The 19,092-nt window shown below is 40.2% G+C and overlaps 1 protein-coding gene across 4 annotated transcripts; it reads left to right on the forward strand.

Annotated features, from left to right (window-relative positions):
- Positions 1 to 4,224: 4,224 nt before the first annotated feature.
- Positions 4,225 to 18,816, forward strand: LOC113025176 (ovochymase-2). Of its 4 annotated transcripts, XM_080304083.1 has the most exons (18): positions 4,225 to 4,344; positions 4,967 to 5,067; positions 5,185 to 5,282; positions 6,160 to 6,257; positions 6,359 to 6,531; positions 7,495 to 7,590; positions 7,675 to 7,853; positions 8,015 to 8,216; positions 9,692 to 9,724; positions 9,815 to 9,905; positions 10,397 to 10,530; positions 12,004 to 12,147; positions 12,550 to 12,674; positions 12,765 to 12,858; positions 12,937 to 13,068; positions 14,392 to 14,451; positions 15,314 to 15,368; positions 18,389 to 18,524. In XM_080304083.1, the coding sequence occupies exons 2-17, from the start codon at positions 4,968 to 4,970 to the stop codon at positions 15,346 to 15,348; spliced, it is 1,794 nt and encodes a 597-aa protein (XP_080160209.1). In that variant the 5' UTR covers positions 4,225 to 4,344; position 4,967; the 3' UTR covers positions 15,349 to 15,368; positions 18,389 to 18,524. The 4 variants fall into 4 exon arrangements, with proteins under 4 accessions (XP_080160209.1, XP_080160207.1, XP_080160208.1 ...); XM_080304081.1 differs by lacking the exon at positions 15,314 to 15,368 and having other exon boundaries at positions 18,389 to 18,816; XM_080304082.1 differs by lacking the exon at positions 15,314 to 15,368 and having other exon boundaries at positions 7,762 to 7,853; positions 18,389 to 18,816.
- The last annotated feature ends 276 nt before the right edge of the window (positions 18,817 to 19,092 follow it).

A 19,092-nucleotide genomic window follows, 5' to 3' on the forward strand; every position in this document is an offset into this window, starting at 1 on the left:
TCCAAAACGAAATCCAGCCACCAGAGTAGTTTCTGCAGGGCCAAACCTGATTGCAGCAGAAATTTGGCAAAGAAATAATGTAACACAATGCATAACAGACGTTTGTACGTTTTGATAGAGTAGGTGATGCCAGTTTCCTTTAAGCTAAATTACATTTTGGGACTTGAGAGGTATCCATAGACTGTAGATAAAAGATGTACCCACAGTGCCAACATCCACTGACTTCTTTGAAACAGGATGTGACCATATTTGGATAAAAGGTTGAGCGGGAAAAGTGATGCTACTGCTACTAATGGCTAGATAACTTGGTAAAGTGCCAAAGGTCAAATGTTATGCTAATGTTTGGCTAGCTTAAAAACTTGGCAGAAAACTGAACACAAAAGAACGGCCACTTAAGTGCATATCTTTAAACATGATTGCAGTTTTAAAAAGTATTTTCTTCATAAGATGCCAAGTTTGTATATTGCGTTGAGCCGGCCTCAAGTGGCCATTCAAGGAACTGCAATTATTGCCATTTCTACTGTGGTTTCATTTTCCTAGCAATCTATTTCCAACAGACTCGAGATCAAAATCTCTTACGTGAAACAACTTTAGCTCTCGTAACCTGGCAGGAAAAAAAAAAATGCAATCAAGCAGAACCCTACTTTTCATAGAGGGAAGGGACAAAAAGATTAAAATGTGTTTTCAGGGGTTTTAAAAAGACTCGATGTCCTGAGTATTTATCCCCTGCATCAAAGGAGGAGCGGTAGTTTTATTTGGCCTTTTTAAATGATCAGTTGATCGCAGGGCACGTTTAAGGTGCAGAATAAAGCTTTCATCAGTGGTTGTGAATGCATTTAAAATGATTTAGTTTCAGTGTTTGATTTTTAAAATGTGAGGTTCTTGAGGGGAGGCCTGTTTAATCGCTCCTACTTTGAGTGCAGTGATGAATATCGGCCCCACTCTACTCTCAGAAGTTGGGAAAGGGATTCTTGTCATTCATTTTAATGTGACACTCCTCAAAATATATCAATGGGTGCCTTTTGTTTGTAAACCAAAAAGAAGGAATAAACAATGTTTAATCTTCTCCTAGTTCAGAAGTTATGTTTTTCTTTTGTAGTTGAGTCATTCTGGCACACAGCTGTAAATCACATGACTGAAGCATTAGTCTCAATCTGTCCAGCTGACCTGTTTTCCTGTTTCCTGTAGTGCATTACAGATCAGCACTCCACCTCACGCGCTGTATCTGGAAGCCAGATTAAAGTGGAAGCTATTAGACGGCTCCATTAAGATTCAATATGATCAGGATTATACTTCAGGGATGAGAGGATTGGCCTGTCATCATTTTTGATGGCCGTTTTCATTTTCTAGAAACCACGACTGGAAGGGCTGCATTTCTAATAAAGCTCAGAAGCCAATCATTGACGCTGCACTGTGTTAACCTTTACTTTGGTTTTAGACTTAAAAGTGTGCAGTCTTGCCACAGTTCTGAAAGCTCAGTCACACTGTGTGAGCCCGGACAGGAGCGGGTAACATGATTAATGTAAGTAAAAAGCACCTCCAGAAGAGAGGTTGTGGATGCTGGAGTCTGCATTCCAACAAGACTGCAGTCATGAGAGATTCCATCTTACCAGGTTTTATCAACATGCAGTTTGTTGCGCCACAGTTGGTGTGTATGCTTCACTAATGTCCTTTCATCAACGCTATTTCAGACCTGGTGGCGTATTGCTGGAGATCTGAGTAAGTGCAGTTATTTGGATAAGTAGTTGTTTAATTTTCTGACTCCGATTTATGATCTCAGATGTTCACACAGTTCCGTCACACTCTTTGTATTGATAAAATCGGAGCACTGTAAATCTGTGGACTGGCCTAAATCCATAAGTTTTGGGACAATGACACAATGGCTTCCTTCGCTTGCATCAACTTCTCTTTGGACCTTATATTGAGTTCCCGTAAACGGCTCCCAAATTCACTTGGATCAATCCCAGATCTTTTCTGTTTTGTCTGTCCTTGAATAAAAAAGGAAAAGGTGCTGTTTGTCATATAGTTGTCAAATTAGTGTTTGAGCCTCTGAAAATGGGCCATTGTGTATAAAAATGGCTGTAATTCCTAAACATTTAATGGTGTACTTTGTTAAATCACTTGAATTAAAACTGAAAGTCTGCACTTCAATCAAAGATTAGCAAGCTACTGTGACCATAAACTGTATTTTAAAGATGGATGTTGCCATCGTTATATCAGCTTTACCAACCTCAATGTTGGTGTTTTGGAGCCAATAGTGATCTCTGAGCAAGAGGATGGAGTTATCAGCTAATTCTGCAAAGTTTGATATGCAAGCTAAATACTGCTAAGCAAGAGAATTATAAAATACTAGAAGTTTTCTCACCAAAAGTGTAGCAAAAAACTTCTTGGATGGGTTGTACAGCATCGCAGCTCCTATGTTTTTGCCAGATAATTCGGTTACAAAAGCTCAAAGTGGTCGAGGGGTTTGGTTCTTGAATTTGTGGAGGTGAGTTCAAGTAGACGGTGTCAAACATGGCCTTAATTAGGGAGTCTTACCCTTAATTTCAAGTATCTGACTGGGAGAGTAATAAAACAAATATTACATGCATACCATTATGTGGAAGAACCAGCATGGTTTCTAATTTGATTGGAATTTTTAACACTGCACATTTGCTCACATTAGTTTTGGTTATTTGCAGGTACTTAGTTAATATAGTATTCTGATATAAAGAGAACAAAGTTATATGTTTTAACTTAGTAAATGCTCTTAGAAACTGGATCCAGAATCCCACTAACAAGGCTGGGATAAACGTACACAGTGAGTTCGGGGAAAAAGCAGATGTAAACATGCAACATAGTTTGGTTTGAAAGTAGATGTACAATCCTTGTGTGAAGAATTGGCTTAATATTTGGAACACAACATTAATTTTTATTGTACTCAAGACCTGTAAACTTTACCTGTATAATCAGGCTTCTTTAAGCACAACATGGCCAACCTGAAGTTGGAAACAATATTAGTCTGATTGAGGTTAAAGTTTGTTTACTGAAGTGCTAAGCCTTCTGTGCCCGCATGTTAATGCTTCCTCTTTTACATAAAGAATTTATAAAGACTGAATTGCTTCCTACCAATCGGATGCTATTGTGTACAGCTACTACATATTGCTCAGACATTGATCTGGATTTATGTGTGAGGAGGGAACCTTTCATCGCTCCTCTTGTCCAGCTTTACACAAACAAGAGAAATGAAGACAATGATCCGTTGAAGGCTGACCTCGTTTCACGCTTCCATTTATTGTTTATGCCAATTGTTACCGACAGCACGGTATTTTACGCGTCTCTCTGCAACACCTGGCAACAGCAGCCCCGGCAACTGTGGCCAAGCAACTATGCCAAGCACTGAGTCACATCCAGCCATGTACACCCTGTGGGGTCTGGGCCACTGGGCTGCATAAACAGGAAGCAGGGGGCTTATAAGGCTTAGAGTGGGAGCCCCGAGGCAGAAAACACTCACATAAATACACACTAAACGTCTATTCCATTTTTTAATTCAGGGAATGCTGATGTGCAGGCTTTTAAACACTCGTGGTCAATAGCTGCTCATTTGTGTACTTGTTAACAAAATGGCGATTCAATCTATAAGTACTTTATGAAAGCTTTTGGAAGTGTTTTCATGTGAGTTACTTGGAAAACCCTCCGTGGGATTGCTGAGTAAAGCCGGGAAATGAGAATGTGGAAAGTTGATAGCAGGGATACTTGTGGCTATGGTTGTGCCTGTCGTCATTGTCATGTAATTTATTGAGTTGTCATGTAATAATATGAGAAATTTGTAATCTGCAGTTCACCTCAAATCTGTGGAGCTTTTTAACGTCTTTCAGCTCGTCGTCGTGGTTCCGTGGCCTGCAATGCTACTTTTTATGATTTAGGCCATGGACCGTACAAAAGATGGACGTCGCTACCCACTGGTTTGTGAACTCCTGTTTAAAAACCCTGAGATGAGTGTCGCCATCCTGGTGTGATGAGTGAGGGTCGATTCTGATGGTGATATCCTGCACAATCCACCTTTTTTGACTCTCAAGGCCTTCAGGACACGTAAAATCCATGTGAATCTTTCGTGCATTAAAAATGTTTTTCGGATTATTCATAATGCAGCCGCTCACACCAAAAGTATACTCAGAACCAAGCTCGATTCTTCTGGTTTTCACACTCGGTGTGTATCTAATTTCCACCTCTCAGAGCAGAATACTCCTCCGCACTTCTCAGTCATTTGCAAATGTAACTGGGAGAGGAAACTCTCATGTTGAGGTATTTTTTTTGTAGCACAAGTTAAGAAAAAGAGAAACGTTCTCACAGTGCTGCTTTCTGGTAAGTAAAATAACTTTTCAGCTGCCTGTTGTCGTTTTTGTTATCACAAAGTGACAAATGCGATCAGGACTTGTTATTTTTAAGCTTTTACAACACATTTCTTGACCAAGCAATACAGTAAGTGGTGTTAATCTAATATCCAATAAAGCAAACATCTCTGAAAATGAGATTTGTGTGAAATTTTAAAAATGTAAATATTTTTCTGAATGTCAGATGATTCAGAGGACTCCTTCACAGAGGCTGCAGCTTTGGAAGATTTTGTCGTTTTATTTCTCTGCTTTCCCCGTTTTCCTCCCTTTCTGGCTGCTTTTACGTCAGCACTTCTTTTCACACAGGCTGTGCGGCAGTAAGTGTGCTCTCTGTCCTTTTGTGCGTGTTTTATGACTGTTTCTCCCCCTTGAAGGCTTTACAGCTGCTGCCCTGTTTTTGAGGCACCAATAACACTCTGCACACCTCACCACAGCTGACCTTGAGATGATAAACACTTTCACCACTTTTCTCCAACTAATTTTTACTGCGACATTTGAACTCACCAATCACCATCACGGCCAGCCTTTACTGGTTTGTTTGTGAGTATACCCTCACATCACACTAGTCCTTATAAACCTTTTTGTCTGCCCAGTATGAGACCTTTTCTCCATGCTCGGGTTATGATGAGGACCACCGCCGCTCTGCTCTCTCTGTATTTTTGGGTAAACACTGACATCCATGCTGCTCAAACAGGTGAGTAATAGGATGGGTGCTGAAAAAAGGAACACACAACCTTTCATGTCTTAAAATGACACAGAGCTGAGGGAAAATGTTGTCAGTGGTCTCAAAAGTATTGATGCTTTCTGTTAGGTTCGAAATGTGGAATTTCTCAAGTGTGGAACCCGACGGTTTCCTCTCTGAGGGTGGTAGGAGGAACTGAAGCCATGTACGGATCACACCCGTGGTTGGTCAGTTATTTAGTTCTTCTTTCAGGTTTCTCTCTTTCTTTCTTTTCTTTAGCTTAGCTGTCTGATCTGACTGCTATTTTGCTTATCTTTAAAGATGCATATCAGTGGTTAAAGTTATTGTTGAACTTTCCTTTCTTGTTCACCCCTGATGGTTATCAGCGGCCATGCAGGCTCACCACGTATTCTGTCCTCCACAAACATGACATGGTTGCTCATGCTGGTATTTCCTGAGGATCACTCAATGACAAAGAGATGGGAGTAACCTTTTACACTATGAACCAAAAAGGACAGCTCCGTGGAATTTTGTGGATAAATTGCTTCGTTGCTCAATTGCTCGGTTTAACCCCTTTAAACCCCTAGTATATCATATTTGACACATACAAACTTTTGAAAGTTTTTTTTAAAACTTCTAAATCATCCGTGTGTTTTTCCCCTAGAAAAATGTAAATAAATTACACACACAAAAATATAAAGTATGTAGCAAACAAAATACGAATTGAAACTTGTTTCTTTTTTTTAATTATCAAAAGGTTCAATAAATGCTTCACTTTCAAAAATATATATATTTCTCTGGTTATTATTTAATGTTTCAGGCTTTAAAGGGTTGCTATTAAAAAAAAAAAAAAAACCTTATTCAGCACCGCAGTCCTGCAATATGAGAGACTGCAACTTTGCTCATCATTTTAAACATTTAAACTTCACACATCTGCTGCATTTTACATGAATCTTGCATTCATGGGTCTGCATGAAAAAAGTGTCATTTTTAAGGCTGGCATAGCAAACACAAAGAAAAGGGTAAACCAGCCTTTTCTTTTAGTGACAAACTGACTCATGCTGTTGGCTCTGCTTAATCTTCTTATGGATCGTCTGTCCTCAGGTTTCCCTCCAGAACAGGGGCTCTCATTTCTGTGGAGGATCCATCTTGAGTGACTGCTGGATAATGACTGCTGCACACTGCTTCACATCTTTGTCAAAGTATAAAGCGTTATGTCGCTGACACGACTTATAATTGAGCAGAATTGAATTAACATTTTATCTAACGGGAATAAATGATAAGCTTTGAATGTTCTCTCTAGAGAGTTTCTCAGTGGTGTGAGAGTCCTTGTTGGAGAGTTTGACCAGAGAGTACACGATGAGGAGGAGCAAGTCTTTCTGGTCAAGTCTGTCTCAGTCCATGAAAAGTACAACCCTGCTCTGCCGATGAACTATGACATAGCTCTCATAGAGCTGAACCAACGCATCCAGATGGGCAAGTTTTCTGTTCGCATTGGTTCAAAATCAAATAACGTGTCATACTGATCACTGTGTTCGACTCAGAGACTCAAACAAGTGCCTTAAACCTGCATTTTGGGTCATATTGAGTAAAAAATCAAGTCTACTGTGTGAATTCCAGTCCAGTTCTGCTCATTTGCCGATGATTTGCAATTGAGTCGATCAGCATGTTTTCTCAGATCCACACCTCATCTGTCACATCTGGTTTCAAGACATCAATATGGTAAAGGAGAAAATGTTATTACAGAAAGCTATGTGGCTACAAATGGATCAAATCAACTATAAAAATAGAATTATATCTTTTGTATCAACTCTTTCTATCAAATTTTAAAAAAAACAAACCAATTTCTTCTGGATTATTTCACAAGAACCGGGTATCTGAATCTAGGTGGGAGGTCTCTGTTACATTAGAAGTTTTCTGACTGCACTGAATTTTTAAGCTTGAAATGCTGGGATGGTATGGCTACATGGTGCATGGTTAACACATTCACTTAACATGTGACTACTCGTTGTTTGAGACAAATTCCTCAAGAGTTGTGAGGAAGATCGTCCGACCAATCGGATATGCAGATTTGCTGCGGTGACCCTTTGCAAAGAAGGGAGCAGCAGACTGAAGGTCAGTGCAGTTTTAACATGTAATGGCTCTAAGATGTTCCTTCAGATCCTCAGAGCACAGTGATGTGTATGCAGTCTGCATGCTTGCTTGAAGCATCATAGCTCGTCACAGGACACACATAGCTCACATGCAAGCAAGTAAAACTTACAGATTCTTTGTCAGGTTCAACAATGACAAAAGTCACACAAGGACACTGCTGAGAATAACATTCAAGCATGATGCAATGATGTGAAAACAGAAACAAGGAATGTTGTGTTTCTGTTGTGTTTTGTACTTTCGGGCCACCATGGTTTTTAATTTGACCTGATGTGACTTTTTCAACAGGAGCTCGTGTCCAGCCGATATGTCTGCCTTTACCTAATGACAATATCCTTCCTCAGACCGCTTGCATGACGGCTGGATGGGGGAGGATAAAGGAACGTATGTCGTTTTTCTGACTTTTAAATATTGTTAAATTAGACTGGAGCTTTTTAATCTATTCCAATCTATGTAACTGTTTCTTAGGGGGTCATCTTCCTATGGTTCTGAGAGAGGTGCATTTGGATTTGGTTGACCGAGCCAAATGTAAATATGTCCTCCAAACTCTTAAAGGTTCTATGATGAACCAGAGACTCGTCCGGCCTCAGCCGAGCATGACAGTTCTGTGTGCCGGCCCAGAGACAGGAGGGAGGGATGCCTGTCAGGTATTAAAAATCTTTTCATTATCTATAACTTCAGATTTTTTCTCCATCCTCACAGATGCTCTATTTACAGCACAATTCAGTGCCGTAAATCAGTCATTCTATCCCACTGAGCTTTAAATAATTGACTCATCCCTTGACCCACGACTTCATCCTCTGTCCAGGGAGACTCAGGAGGTCCTTTGGTGTGTCCAGCAGGGTCAGAAGGTCATCGCTGGGTGGCGCTGGGCGTGACTTCCTGGGGTAAAGGATGTGGTAGGAGCTGGGGAAACAACAGCAGCCGCCCCCCTTCCAAACGAGGTTCTCCGGGGATTTTCACTGACGTCAGGCTGCTGCTGCCTTGGATCAAGCGTAAATTGAGAGAGGGTAGGTTTTGATACAGCATATACAGCATATTTGCTTCTAAAGAGTGTGATAGACATGGTGTGTCACATGATAACCATATATGGAGGTAGTACAGTGCTGCTACAAAGTGCCTATTACACCCTGAGATCCATCTGATAACATCTGAATGTCACTTTGTAGTTTAGTCAGGGACAAACTTAAAAAGTAGCTAAAGCTTGTAGAAACATATTGCAGTAAATATGCCTCCACCCACATATCAAGGTGGTGAGAAACCTGTTTTCCTAACCTTTAAAGTGCTGCTTGACCATCAAAATGTGATGTAACAGACAGGAATGTAAACAATGTCTGTTTGTTGAAATATCAGGAGATGAAGGTAAAGATTCTTTGTTTCCTCATCAGCAATCGATTCAAATATGTTCTTAAAAAACAGACCTTCATGACGTAATATACAAACACACTTGCCTTTGTGACATTCCTTTAACTAATCGCCCAGCTTTCTAAGTGTTGTGAGTACAGTACTGTGAAAAAGCATTGAGTCACCTTTCCTTTCTTTATACTTTGCTTCCAAGGAGCCCGACTTACTTGTAACTGTTTTTAAAGAGCAGTCTTAATAGCTGTCTCGGCTCTCTGAAGACCTTTCCAAGTCTTCCTTTTATACAGTGACTTCTTTGTCACTCATTTTCATTCCGGCCCTCGTATCGGACCCTTATCAGAGCAGTGCTTCTTTCCTCTGAAGAAAACCACTTAACACTGTCTAAACACAACAGATAACTCAAATAAACAATAAACAAAAGTTAAGATGTATCTGATACTTTGTTACTACTGTTTGTCACAAAAATGTCTCATTTCTTGCCTTTCTGTAGTTGGATCTATGAAAACAATAACATATTATTCCTATTTTCCAAGCAGAATATGAAGAAATGAGGGTTTCCTCAGGACTTTTGTACAGTAGACGCATAGCATCTTGTATGTGTCATCCCTGTATGATGACGTTAGCTTTCACACAGTGTGTGATGCACAAACATGAGCAGCAGATTGTCTGCAGTTCATTTAGCAGCTGCTGCTGTTATTAATATTTAACGTGATAAAATTTAAAGCTGTTGCTTCTCCATATGGGGCCACTTTGTGGATCCCAACAAAGACAACTTTTGAGGCTGAGCTTTATCAAAGCATGCTGGACTTAATCTGATGCTGTCATCATGGTTAGAACAGATTTTTATTATTATTTTTATGAGAAGAAAAGGTTACAAAAACCACGTCTGTAGGCATTTTTGAATTGTTTAAACTCAGCAGTGTCATTCTGAAAATTAGGAGAAAAAACATTTTGTATTGAATAAATATGAATTAACTAATTAGAACATTTTAGATTACGTTAATCTGCGGTTTAACTCTGTGGATTTTTGTCCACAGTTCCTCCAGAAACAAATATTCTGATGACAGATGAACTTCTTCCATCTATATTTATGTTCTCTCTTTCATCTTTCTACTTCTTTCAGCTGAGCACCAGCAGCAGACAACGGTTTCATCAAGTGAGTTGTCTTTCCACTCATTACACCAACTCTTGTTCATCTATATTTCATAATGTGCTCATGCTTCTTTGATGTTTGCGTGTGTCTCAGGACTCTGCAGTGTGAGAGATGGGCCTGTGTCTGACATTAACGGGGTAATCAAAAATCCCAGGCTCCATGGCGATCGCTATGACAACAACCAGTGAGTGACACTTCAGAGAAGAACTAAGCGGCGGTGCTAACTGCCTGCTCAGTCAGAATCAGTGTAGTCAAGAGAACACTGTAAATCCATCTGTAGTGATTTATATTTGAGGCCATTTACGTGCATAAATTTAAAAGATGGCAGAGAGAGCAACAACCAGTCCATGCAACAGATGCGATGTCAATTGATTTCGATGCAGACTGAATGGACAAGCTGGGGTGGAGGTGGGTTATGAGGTGGCTTACAGATGTGCAGCCTAAAGCAAATGAATCAGATGTGCTGATATGAGCAGTCACTGAGATCAGCCGATGTGCCAGAAGCTGCCTGAGCTAACGCCATGCTTAATAAGATAACTGGCAATCAATATTTCCTATAATTCTGTGAGGATGAGAAACTCTAAAAAACGAACATTTGACTTTTAGCTCAGGATTATATGGATGTAAAGAAGGGAAATACAGTGCCCTGGTTAAACTGTTCATGCCTTCCCACAGGTTGTGTTTGTGGAGCATCAGCGTTCCTCCAGGTTATAGTATTCTGCTGGAGTTCGATCTTTTTGACTTGGAGAACGACTCGTACTGTCGGTATGATCGACTCACTGTTTCAGTAGGAAGCCATCGGCCTGTTGGTGAGTTTCAAACACCTTCATTTCAGCTTACAGTGCACTGACTCACAATCATTTCCTGGCTAACCTCAACAATAACAACTAGTTTGTATGTTGTGGGAATCGCAGAGTCTCACAATACTATCATTATATGTAGTCTATTGTAGTAATGTAATGAAAAATATCAATATATGTGCAACTGAAAAAGAAAAAGCCAGTTATTGAGCTTCTGTTCAGTTCACCTTCATTCATTTAATACGAGCAACCATGGGGGTCATGAAGTAATGACTCTCCTAACTCTTTCCCACTTGGAGCCCGATTGGAGGAGTTGTGAAATGTCATCTTCATGGGTGAAAGAATTCAGATACTGTAAGGGAAAGGAATCCAATACACCAGCTTATACTGTACTAAAGATGCATCAGAGCCAGCCTGGACCTCTGGGGATGGCTGTGTTAAAGGACATGTGAAACATTTCTAAAAATACATTCTTATATATCACGTCTTTGAAATGAGAAGTAATATTTCTGATATGTCTGGGCTTCATGCAGAAGTGCCCACAATGGCAACCTCAAACCGCGATGTTAAAATACCTTTAGAAAACATGTTGGTGAACAAAATAATGTGGTCTCCCCTTTTGTAACAACTCTGTTTTTACACCTCATCCATTTGGATGCAGGTGAGGCTTAAAATTAGAAGCGCAGCCACACTGAGTGACATGTGATGACACATGCAGCTGTAGCTCATGGCTCTCTGCTGGGCTTCAGTTTCACTAAGTCACTTATTGGATTTTTTTTTTTTTTAATTATCTTCCAAATAACATGACCTGCTATTTGGCACAGACCTAAGAAAATTGTGCGTCTGTTCTGGTAAGTTAGCCTGTTACAAATACTAAGTAGCAGATGTGGATGTTGCACCCATTGCCAGTAGGAGCTGATAACTCAGCACTCCACCCTCTCCGCTTCAAATGTGGTCACTTGTGGCTTAAAAAGAAGTGAATATGGTTGCTAAACCACTATGAGGCTTCAAACAGAGCCCACCAACCCAGTGATTGGTATTGTGGAGGCTATGCCCATCTTTTATATACAGGGTATGTTCCTATTGCCAGTTCAAATAATTTACAAATGGCTGTAAGAGGTAGCAGTTTTTCTGTGTCTTGGCTGTGAGTTAAAACTGCCGGGGTCAGGATGTGGTTGGCCTACATAATATATCTTATCGTAAACAGCTTGGCTGAAAACATGAAGCTTCCCACAGCTTTGACGGTGTATCTAATTCTTTCTTTCACATGAATTGATGAATGTAGGATTAGGATTTTCTGTAGGATTTTTTTTGATGACCATGCAGCTAAATGTTGCTGGTAAGCACAGGTTTAGTCTTTGCAAAACACTGAATGACACCCCAAACGCACACACTGACAACGAGAGAATCTTGTTCATGGAATACATATCAAGAAAAGTGTGTGTAAATATCTAAACGTCTTCATGTGCCTCTGTGTTTCAGGGATATTCTGTGGAAGTGTGCTGCCCGGCCCAGTTCTTCTAAATAATTCCCACAATGCCACACTTCTCTTTTCCTCTGATGTTAGCAGAGCAGGAAGTGGCTTTGTAATTAGGCACCATGCGGTCAAAGGACACTCTCATCCTGGTGGGAAATACAACATACACTGCAAACATACACGAGCGCATTGTGCAATCCAGATTATACACTATACAGCTGGCAGAGTGATGCACGCACTGCGTACTCAGCTCATACACAATTTTAGCTTCTGCTGTGTCTGTGGGTTGTGGTTTTTGTAACAAACAGCAAATTATGCAGGTGGATGCTGCTTGAGACATCAACAGGCTAACTGAGGACTCTAAAAAATACACACACGCTCTAGGTTTAGAAACAGCACATTTGTGCAGATGAGTGTTTTTAAATGTTTTAAACTGAACTGTCTAATGTAAGCTTGTGTGTGTGTGTGTGTGTGTGTGTGTGTGTGTGTGTGTGTGTGTGTGTGTGTGTGTGTGTGTGTGTGTGTGTGTGTGTGTGTGCGTGCGCACTCAGGATGTGGAACACTTGTTCTGGTTGACGATAAGGCTTCTATACACAGTCCAAATCACCCACAAGCCTACAGTAATGACTGTGTCCTCCACTGGGTAATCCATGCTCCTCTGGGTCATGTGGTTAAGGTGAGCTGCACAACTTACCTACCTGGTATTCTTCTTAAGGTATTATTAGGACATGTGTGATTAGAAGCTGGTTGATTTCTATATTTTCAGCTGGAGTTTACTGATTTTGACCTGGAGGAGTCGGAGAGATGCTTGTATGATTCCCTCACTGTCCTGGGAGATGTTGAAGGAACAGAGGAGATTGGTAGGATGGATACATCAAATCAGAATTCATCTTTTTATACCTGTATCACTCAGTATCTTGTTGCATTTCTTTGTTTAGCCTTGCTGTGTGGCGGCAGTATCCCTCCTCCTGTCCTTTCCTACCACAGCACCATGGTGCTTCGGTTTACGTCGGACAGCAGCATCGCTCGTAGGGGTTTCAGGGCTACACTGACATTCATCAGCATTACAGGTACCCCACTGCACGTGTGTTTCCCACCACTGAGTAACTACTAACATACCAAAGGTCTAGCGATATGGGTTTAGTGGATTAGTGATGGGTTAAATGTAGCCGGCCCGCAGACCATATCAGTGCCCCATCTTATTTCCCTGTAAAAGTAAAAGATGTTATGAACTCTGTCCCACTGGAGGCCACTCCACTTACATGTGCAGACTAACATGTTACAGTTATTGTCTGTGAATATGATTTTTTCCTTCATTCAGTAATATGAGTCTATTAGTAAATAGTAATACCAATGATTGTAAGCCAGCCCAATAATCTGTTGTCTTTACAAAATTTGTGGAGCTTTGTTTAATTTAATACTTTAAATGTTGTGTAATTATCTTCATCTACCGTATCCTAGTGAGCATGAGCCTCTGAAAAATGCTGGCCAACAAGAATAAACAAACCTTTAGTTTTAAAACAATATATATCACACGTTCCCTTATATTCTTTTATGCCTGCACACTTGAGTTGATGATGGCTGCACTTAAAAATTACCTTTCATTAAATCCAAGTCTGGCAGGTCAGCTGATGAGCTCAGTGCCATCTCCCACCCTTTCATTACACATGAAACTTTATCAGTTGTTATATTTCTCGTCTGTTCGGTGCTCGAGTCCTGTTGCCCTGCTCTCTGACGTCTCAGGCCAAGAGTAGAGCCATGTCCCCAAATACAAATATCAAAATTACAAATTGGAGACATTATTTTCTAACTATGGTGTTCCAAATGTAACTGGAATGAAGTTTCATGACTGTGTGAAGGCAGGAATTGTGGACCCAAGAGCAAACTTGTGGAGGCAAAAGTGAACTTAAAACTACTCAGCTTTACTGCTCGACAGCAGGCAAAACAGAAAACTGGCAAAGTAACTAAACTAAACAAGCAAACAGGCGGGCAGACAAAACGCACAGTGGGGAATGACGCGACAACGAGCAGGGAGAGACGCAGACACTAAATACAAGAAGTGAACAGGACTGAGAGGAAACAGCTGGGAGACAGGGCTGACACTCATTACACAGACGAGAAGGAGGAACACAGACCTTCAAAGTAAAACAGGAAACTCAACACATATGCAGAGACAGACTCAGAACAGGAACAGAGGGAGTACAGAACCGAAACCTACCAAACAGCAAATCTTAACAAAAGACATAACCAGAATAAACGAGAACAAAAGTTAATATAAACAAACACAAAACACAGAGTCATCAGACTCAGGACATAAAGTTAAAAAGTAAAACCTATAAAGGTAATAACTACCCATGAAAGTATGATACAAATCTTGTTGCATTTTTCTGCAGACCTTCAGAACCAAAAGAGGACAGATGTTGAGGATCTGCCAGATGTTTTGACAACTTTTGGTTGGTGCTTTGCTCTTTTTTTTTTTTTTGTCTTTAATGTGTTTTTTCTTTGTTAATTAAGAAATAAGGAACAGTGACAGTGGCCGGTCTGTCCGTGCTGCTCAGGAGTTCCTGAGCAAGGCATTAAATATTGAGCTGCTGCAGTGGAGCTGCTCGCTGGTCAGGAGTGGAATGAGTGAATAAATGAGTGAATGAATTAATGAATGAATGGTATTTGCCAACTCCAAGTGTTGAGCTTATCCACCGGTGGTGTTATGGGCCCAGCAAAGCTGTGTCATTGGCATTTAGAATGGCAGTAAGACATTTAACACTGGCGTCACCGCTTACAATGTGAGAAACAACAGTTTGTATAAAGCAGGCTGATGAACACATTTCCAAAAGACTGTTCAGCTTTATATGTTATCTGTTTCATGAATTTGTCAAACACAGTATTACTTTTTTTCAAACAGTCTTCTTGAGGGGCCGAGATAACTGAACTATTTTTTAAATCTTTGTAACAGATGATATTGTTTCATGAATTCCCTCCTTTGTTTTTGTCATGGTATTTTCTGAGAAATACTCTGTAAAAACTAAATATCTGAGTGCAAGCTGTTCCAAAACTGATACAGAAATGGCTTTCAGTTTCTGACTGAGTTCATACCCTGTAGAGCTCTGAGGGTTTCCTGTGAGCTGCTGTTAAAGAGCATTAGACCTTTGGCATTACTACTAGTATGTGGGTGCAACATATCAGTTTTCAGAATCAAATCCACCAGTCTTGATGTAATGTGTCCTCTGAGAAGAGACACGTGCATTCATCACATACAGTATATGCTAGTCATTTAGTCGAGCTTTCCATGTTTAATGACTCTACTGTGCACTGCAGAGAGACAGAGTCCCTTGGCAGGCTGCCCCTCATGACAACAGCACCTGAGAAACAGGTAGTTCCACCTGTGTCTGTGTGTGCATGTGTGTGTGTGTGCATGTGTGTGTGTGTGTGTGTGTGTGTGTGTGTGTGTGTGTGGTTCCACCTTCACCTCTCTCACTGTCTCGCTTCTCAGTGTTTTTTTTAATCCTTTGAATTGGGATTCAGATCTGTTATGACCTTTTATTTTAATTGAAAACATTTTGTAATTTTTTTCTGATCTGTTCTGTTTTTCATCAGCTCTCTGTCTAAACCTGTTAGTTGTCTTTGCATGTCTGCCGGGTTAACCGCCAACCACACCCAGTACCTGTGAGACCATGGTGTTGCTTTGCTGTTGCTTTTTCCCAACTGAACCTCATCTTCCCAGTTCTGAGAAAGTAGAAACTCCACCCCGTTTCAAAGACTTTGATTAAATGAAATGACTCAGGATGAATGTAGGTGGCAGGTGTGTTTGAATGTTTGACGGTTTTCAACGATGCACATGAAGCAAGAAGTAAAAACTGATCAGTCACATTTTCAGGTTTTAGCCTCTAAAATTTTATGAAATTTATATTTTCTGTGATTTACCATCACTTCTCAAAGCATGTTGTTTATTTAATGATGTCAGGACTGAAGCCCGACTACTATTGGATGGAGATCTGGCGGCTGTTGAGGCCAGTTTGATGCTAGTTTGATTTGTCATGTTCAAGAAACCAGTTTGAGCTCATTTAAGCTTCTGACATGTTATTGTTGGACGTCCTCATCAGAAGATGGTCACACTTTGGTCATAAAGGGATGGACACGGTCAGCAGCAATGCTCGGGTAGGCTGTGGAGTTTGAACGACACTCAGTTGGTACCAAGGGTCCCTCGCACTATTACACCACCACCAACGTGAACTGTTGATACAGTTTGCAGGTGGATCAATGTTTCCACATTTTTATGCCAAATTCTGATGCAAACAGCCAAACGTTGCAGCAGAAATCGATACTCATCAGACCAGTGAAAGTTTTTCTTTTATTACAATCTTGTATTGTCTAGATTTGGTGAGCTTGTGTTAATTATAGCCTCAGTTTCCTTTTCTTAGTTAGGTACAGGAGAGGTACCAGGTGGTCTTCTGCTGCTGCAGCCCATCTGCTTCAAAGTTTGTGTTCAGAAGTGCTCTTCTGCATGCCTTGGTTGTAACAAGTGGTTATTTGAGCTATCATCAATACATCATTTTAGCTGAGAGAACTCCCACTCGCTGGATTTTTACTTTGTTCCTGTATTTTTCAGACTATCCTGTGTAAACCCTACAGATGATTATGTCAGGAAATCCCAGTAGGTCAACAGTTTGTGAAATACTCAGACCAGCCAGTCTGGAATCACCAGCTGTGCCACATTCAGACTCACTTGAATCACCTCTCTTCCCCATTCTGATGCTCAGTTTGTGCTTCAGCAGGTCGTCTTGATCACGTCTATATGCCTAAATGCATTTAGTGATTGGCTGATTAGATATTTGTGTTGATGTGCAGCTGACCTAACAAAATGAGGGGCGGGTGTATATTTTACCAAAAAAAAGGTCATAGCTATTTGTCTTTCAATCACAAATCCATTAATTACATTAAGAAAATTAGACCGGTTCAGGGCTTTCTCTTTTACCAGGCTGTCTGGGTGCTTGTAAACACAACAGGCGCTGGGCAGAGATAAACATCACATGATGCAACAGCACACCACTGTTATGGCCTCATAGCCTCCCTGTTTCCCCCAAAGATTATTTTTAGATTCATTTCACAATATTTAACTGATTTGATATTAAAAGAGGGTGATGAGTAACCTGCAGTGATAACCTGCAGTGATAGCGTTTGACTTTAAAATGTTAAGCATTTGAGATGCATCTTTTGGTTTTCATGCTTCTCTTTGTGCTGCTTTGTGTTTTATATATATATTTTCACATGCTGAGTATTGAGAGTACCTAAAATATTTTTAGTTAACCCATCATCAACCATCGTCCTCAACAGGAAGCATGAAAAGGATTCACGTGATCAGCGAATCAAACTTTTTTTCTAGACACAAGTCTTGGTTCAGACCGCCTGACTGAGGCGGCTGTGCAAATGTGTGGGTACAGAGCGCCCTCTAGTGATATTTTATGGGTACTGAAGGTAAAGCAGTTTAAAAAAGTTGCTGTTGCTAAATACCATTTCTGATTCGGCATTTGCCATTTAAATTGCTTTAATATTTGCAAATGTAAAAAAACAAAAAAAAAAACCCATCTCTAGTACTTTTTTATTTTCTGTGCACACAGGCGCAGTTTTCAGGAAACGTGCAGATCATCTCAAACAAACCCGTTTTGCTGGCGTTTCTTGATAACTGTGAAGGTTATTATCCTCCTTGGTATATACTGTAAAATAAGCTGCAGTGAGTCAAGCTTTTATTAGTGATTATTATCAGGTGTTAGCCAAAACGTTTTTTAAGACATGAACACAACTGATACAACAAGAGTTATATCAGTTCCATTTCAAAATATAATGCACAGATTTATTAATGCAGGATCTATTGTTTAGACGAGGGGTGTCAAACATGAGGCTCCTGAATCAAAGACTCCAATCCAGCCCGAAGGGTGGCTTTGGAAAATGTGAGTTAGGACTTTTAACTGTATTTTCACAACAATTTTACAAGTTTAACAGCGTTTCCTATTGATAACGATCTCGTCATGGCCATTCACAATACACCAGAGTAATTAAACAATAGATTTGTGTAATTTTACACATTTTCTTCTTACAAATTAGGCCCAGAGTCATGCTGACAGATTTCTTTCATTTATTACTGCACTGTTTCATTATCTATAGAAAAACTGAGACATAATGTCAAAATTGTGTTTCTGTGTCTCAGAAACTGAATGTGTAGTTTAACTTCTTTACAGTGATGGAAACTCGAGTCCAAAATTGGAGTAAAATGGTTTGACATTCCAGGCTTAGTTATATTCATGTAGTATTTTGCTTTCACATTATCCCACAATTACATAATGAGATTACGACTGGTTCACATAAATCTTTTTTAATTTAACATCTGTGTTGCAGAACTAGTTGTGCAGCAGTACAGAACCAGAGCCCTGCCTCACCGGGCCGATGTGGACCATGACGCCTCAGAGGATGTTACCTTAAATGTGGACCGGAGTGTAGATGAAGATTACAGTAGGGAATCATCAGAGCTGGCACAGTAACCTGCAGGAAGGAGGCTACCTGTTAAATTCTGCTGTCTTTAAGTCTGCTGCTGCTGCTTGGGAATGCAAAAACGGGAGTTTTCAATCGCTTGTCTGTTACTTGTTGCTGTTTCCTAGAATGCTTGCTCTCCAGTTTTCAACATACTGATAGTTCAAGAACCACACTGGTAGTTTAGTTTAGTCATTTTTGTTACAGAAACCTCAGGATATTCCTCGCACCATTTTGTCATCTTGCTATTTTCTTACCCTGAAGTTATGCTCAAGTATTAAAGACTGTATTAAAAATCTGCCTCATAATTTTTTGCAACGATTTGGTCAACATTTGTTGCTTTTAAATCATTTGACTTGACACAGAGACACAGAGTGCATTATTCTACCCCGTGCTATGTTTTTATCAGTGTTGGTGACTGTGACTAAACAAAATGATTAAAATGCTGCAACTGTTACTGGGTACAAATAAAATTGGCTCATCTTTTTTAGGATACTCCCAAAGACACGCAGTTGGATGTTACATTGATTTTTAGCAATTCCAACTGCCAAAAACATGATTTTTGTAAAGAA

Source organism: Astatotilapia calliptera, chromosome 7, assembly GCF_964374335.1.
Source record: "Astatotilapia calliptera chromosome 7, fAstCal68.1, whole genome shotgun sequence".
NCBI lineage: Eukaryota > Metazoa > Chordata > Actinopteri > Cichliformes > Cichlidae > Astatotilapia > Astatotilapia calliptera.

What these genes read in the sequence shown, in the direction of transcription:
- LOC113025176 (XM_080304081.1), top strand. Translation starts at nt 4,968, where the DNA reads ATGAGACCTTTTCTCCATGCTCGGGTTATGATGAGGACCACCGCCGCT. An exon ending in AGGAAGCCATCGGCCTGTTG is followed by an intron (nt 10,531 to 12,003) that starts GTGAGTTTCAAA and finishes TCTGTGTTTCAG; the next exon opens with GGATATTCTGTGGAAGTGTG. An exon ending in GACATTCATCAGCATTACAG is followed by an intron (nt 13,069 to 14,391) that starts GTACCCCACTGC and finishes ATTTTTCTGCAG; the next exon opens with ACCTTCAGAACCAAAAGAGG.